This window comes from Rhagoletis pomonella, unplaced genomic scaffold (genome assembly GCF_013731165.1).
Source record: "Rhagoletis pomonella isolate Grant_MI unplaced genomic scaffold, Rhpom_1.0 Rhpom_scaffold_00431, whole genome shotgun sequence".
Classification (NCBI taxonomy): domain Eukaryota; kingdom Metazoa; phylum Arthropoda; class Insecta; order Diptera; family Tephritidae; genus Rhagoletis; species Rhagoletis pomonella.
The window spans coordinates 81091-83764 of NW_023458985.1; the positions used below are offsets into that span (position 1 = coordinate 81091).

Sequence of the window (2674 nt, forward strand, 5' to 3'; positions counted from 1 at the left end):
CACATGCATGCAAACATATGTTCATATATATATATACCTCTTCATGTGTTACTTGCTCAGATTCGCAACAATTGGAATCATCGTACTCTTGCATATTTATTAACTCGAAACGTTCCGATTGATTCTTACATCCAGTGTCATTTCTACATAGCTCCTGATCAGACTTTTGTGCTTTTCTTATGAATCTGAATGCATTTATTAGCTCATGTACACAGTCCTTGCATAAGTAATGCATCTTCATTTTGGATTTTGATGACGTCTTATTTACATCCAGTTGTGTACATAATTGAAAGCATTCCATTAACGTTAGTGGTTCATTGATGTCGTCCATCGGCATATACCAATCATAAAGCTCTTTAAACTGCTTTTTACATAAACACGCCCGACATATATTTGCCATAGCCAAACTCATTGCAGTTTTATAAACAAATTAAGATGAGATAATTCGATAACCCTTATATACGGGAATCGATTTTTCTGTTGCAACCACCGATAATTACGAATCGATTTCTAATTTTAAGTGATGAAAAATGCTGAATTAGGTTTGTTCCACAAGCTAACCGAAGAAAACTCGGACTCGAAAAATTGGTGTAATTTTGTGTAAACTTCGGCAAACATTTGTTTATCCGAGTATATTCTCCAAAAAAATTGTCCGAGTAATGTTTGTGTTGAAAATAATTAAATGCAAATTTTGTAAATTTTTTATTTGCTGAGAGTTTTGTGTAACTTTCCTTGTTTTCGTACGATTCTAAAATTGGAAATCAATAAACCTCGGCCATTGCTTATTTTTTTTTTATAAAAAATCAAAGATATTATTTTTATCGATTGGTATATTACAAACCGCAGTCCTGTTGCTTTAAAAAAATCGGAAAACAAAAAAATATTAATATAATTAATGTAATTTTATTTGTTTTTTCAATAAATACAGCTATTTTGTATTAAAATTTAAAGATACCATCACGCTTGTTCTGCCAGTCGGACGATTTTAAAAATCTTTTTTGAGGATTTCTTAGCAAAAAGTCAAAAATACTAATTTGATGGATATGACGTAAATGATGTGTTTTTAGAGCTTCAATTCAAAATATTTATTACGTTCGTTACAAATATATTTTGCAAATCGCACCAATTGCTTTAAGGGCTTCGTCACACGGTCCGTATTTATTGACGTTATACAAGTATCGCGATATTTATTGACGGTGTAGCATGCAGTATTCATGGTTCGTGATCTATATCGCAAAATTTCTAAACATTTTGTAATCTGGATCGCGGATCGCAATACCGTCAATAAATATAGAACGTGTAGCACTTTCAAAACGCGATCCATACATTTCGTCAGTGCATCTTTTACTCTCATAATGCGAACATCGAGAACGTAATCGCTCTGCCTTCGCTCTCGGTGCTTAAAACCTTTCAAAAGAAATTCAAAAAATTTTAATTAACATTGGAAATTTTAAAATATATTTGGTTCATACCCCTCCATTTTTTTGTGTTCACACGAAGATTGATTACTATTTCACTTCCTTAATTTGATGACAAAATATGTAGAATACGAACTTGCATAGCCAAGTATGACTGCACTTTAAACATCTCGTTTACACACCACAAACATGTGTACATCTCTTATTTATGTGTGGTTGTTAAAAATATTACCCATCAATTTTCAATGCGTCAAATAATTTTAATTCCTAATTCATTACTGCAAGCTCTCCCGCTTTCTCAGTAGAATGTTGGGTTACATTTCCATTCTTCCTTTTCCCTTTAAGCGATACAACGAAGTTTTCTATTTCGGGCAAATTAATCTTGTGCACGTTCTTAATATGTCGGCGTACTCTATTTTTTTTTTTTAAGGATGAAAATATGCATTTTTATCATAAAGGTAAATTACTTTATAGGCTTACTTGTACATTTCGGGGAATTCTTTTTCACAAATTGAACATCTTAACGGCAACCCCGTATGTTCTAGACGGTGTCTTTGTAGTGTCCATTCATATGAATATTCCTTCCCGCAGTCCTCACACTTCCACTGTAGTCCCTCATGTAATTGTGAATGCTTTCGCAGTGTGGACATTTTTGTAAAGGCTTTTTCGCATTTATCGCATTTAAATGGCGTATCACCCGTGTGGCTTCGTAAATGAACTTCAAGATCAATAGAACGAACGTAACGCTTCTGACAATACTTGCACTGTATCGTTTGGCCTGCATGTTTCTGTTGGTGTACAAACAGATTACCTTTAAACAAAAACGATTGCCCACAATCGTTGCAATGAAATAACGGTTTTCGACTAGGGTCGTGCGTCTTCAAATGATTTTTGCGTGCCGTTTGCGTAAAGAATTTCTTACCGCACTCCCCACAAGCAAATTTTCGCTCTCTATTACTTTCGTGTATATGTTCATGTTGAATCAAAGTGCTGCGATGTCTGAAGGTTCGAGCTAAGTAAATACTTTTAAGTTGTTTGTTGCAAGATATTGTAAAAAAATACCCACTAAGGTTATTAACAAATGTACTTACGACATGATTTGCAGAGAAAAACTTCAATACTTCGTGTACAAGAATGTCGCAAAAGTTTAGTTTTTCTTACTGTTTTTTCGCAAATATTGCAAAACACGAGTTCTTTAACTTTTTTTGGTTTGGAATCATTTATTTTTGCTTTCCGTTGGATCTTGAAATCAGCCT

General features: G+C 33.6%; 1 protein-coding gene across 1 annotated transcript; it reads right to left on the reverse strand.

Moving 5' to 3' along the window:
• Positions 1–881: 881 nt before the first annotated feature.
• LOC118750864 (zinc finger protein 12-like) lies at positions 882–2674 on the reverse strand (the record flags this gene model as incomplete). Its single annotated transcript, XM_036485592.1, is given in 4 exon segments — positions 882–1407; positions 1473–1830; positions 1899–2430; positions 2510–2674. Coding segments are annotated over 3 exon segments (842 nt in total), but the record flags the coding sequence as incomplete, so codon positions are not given.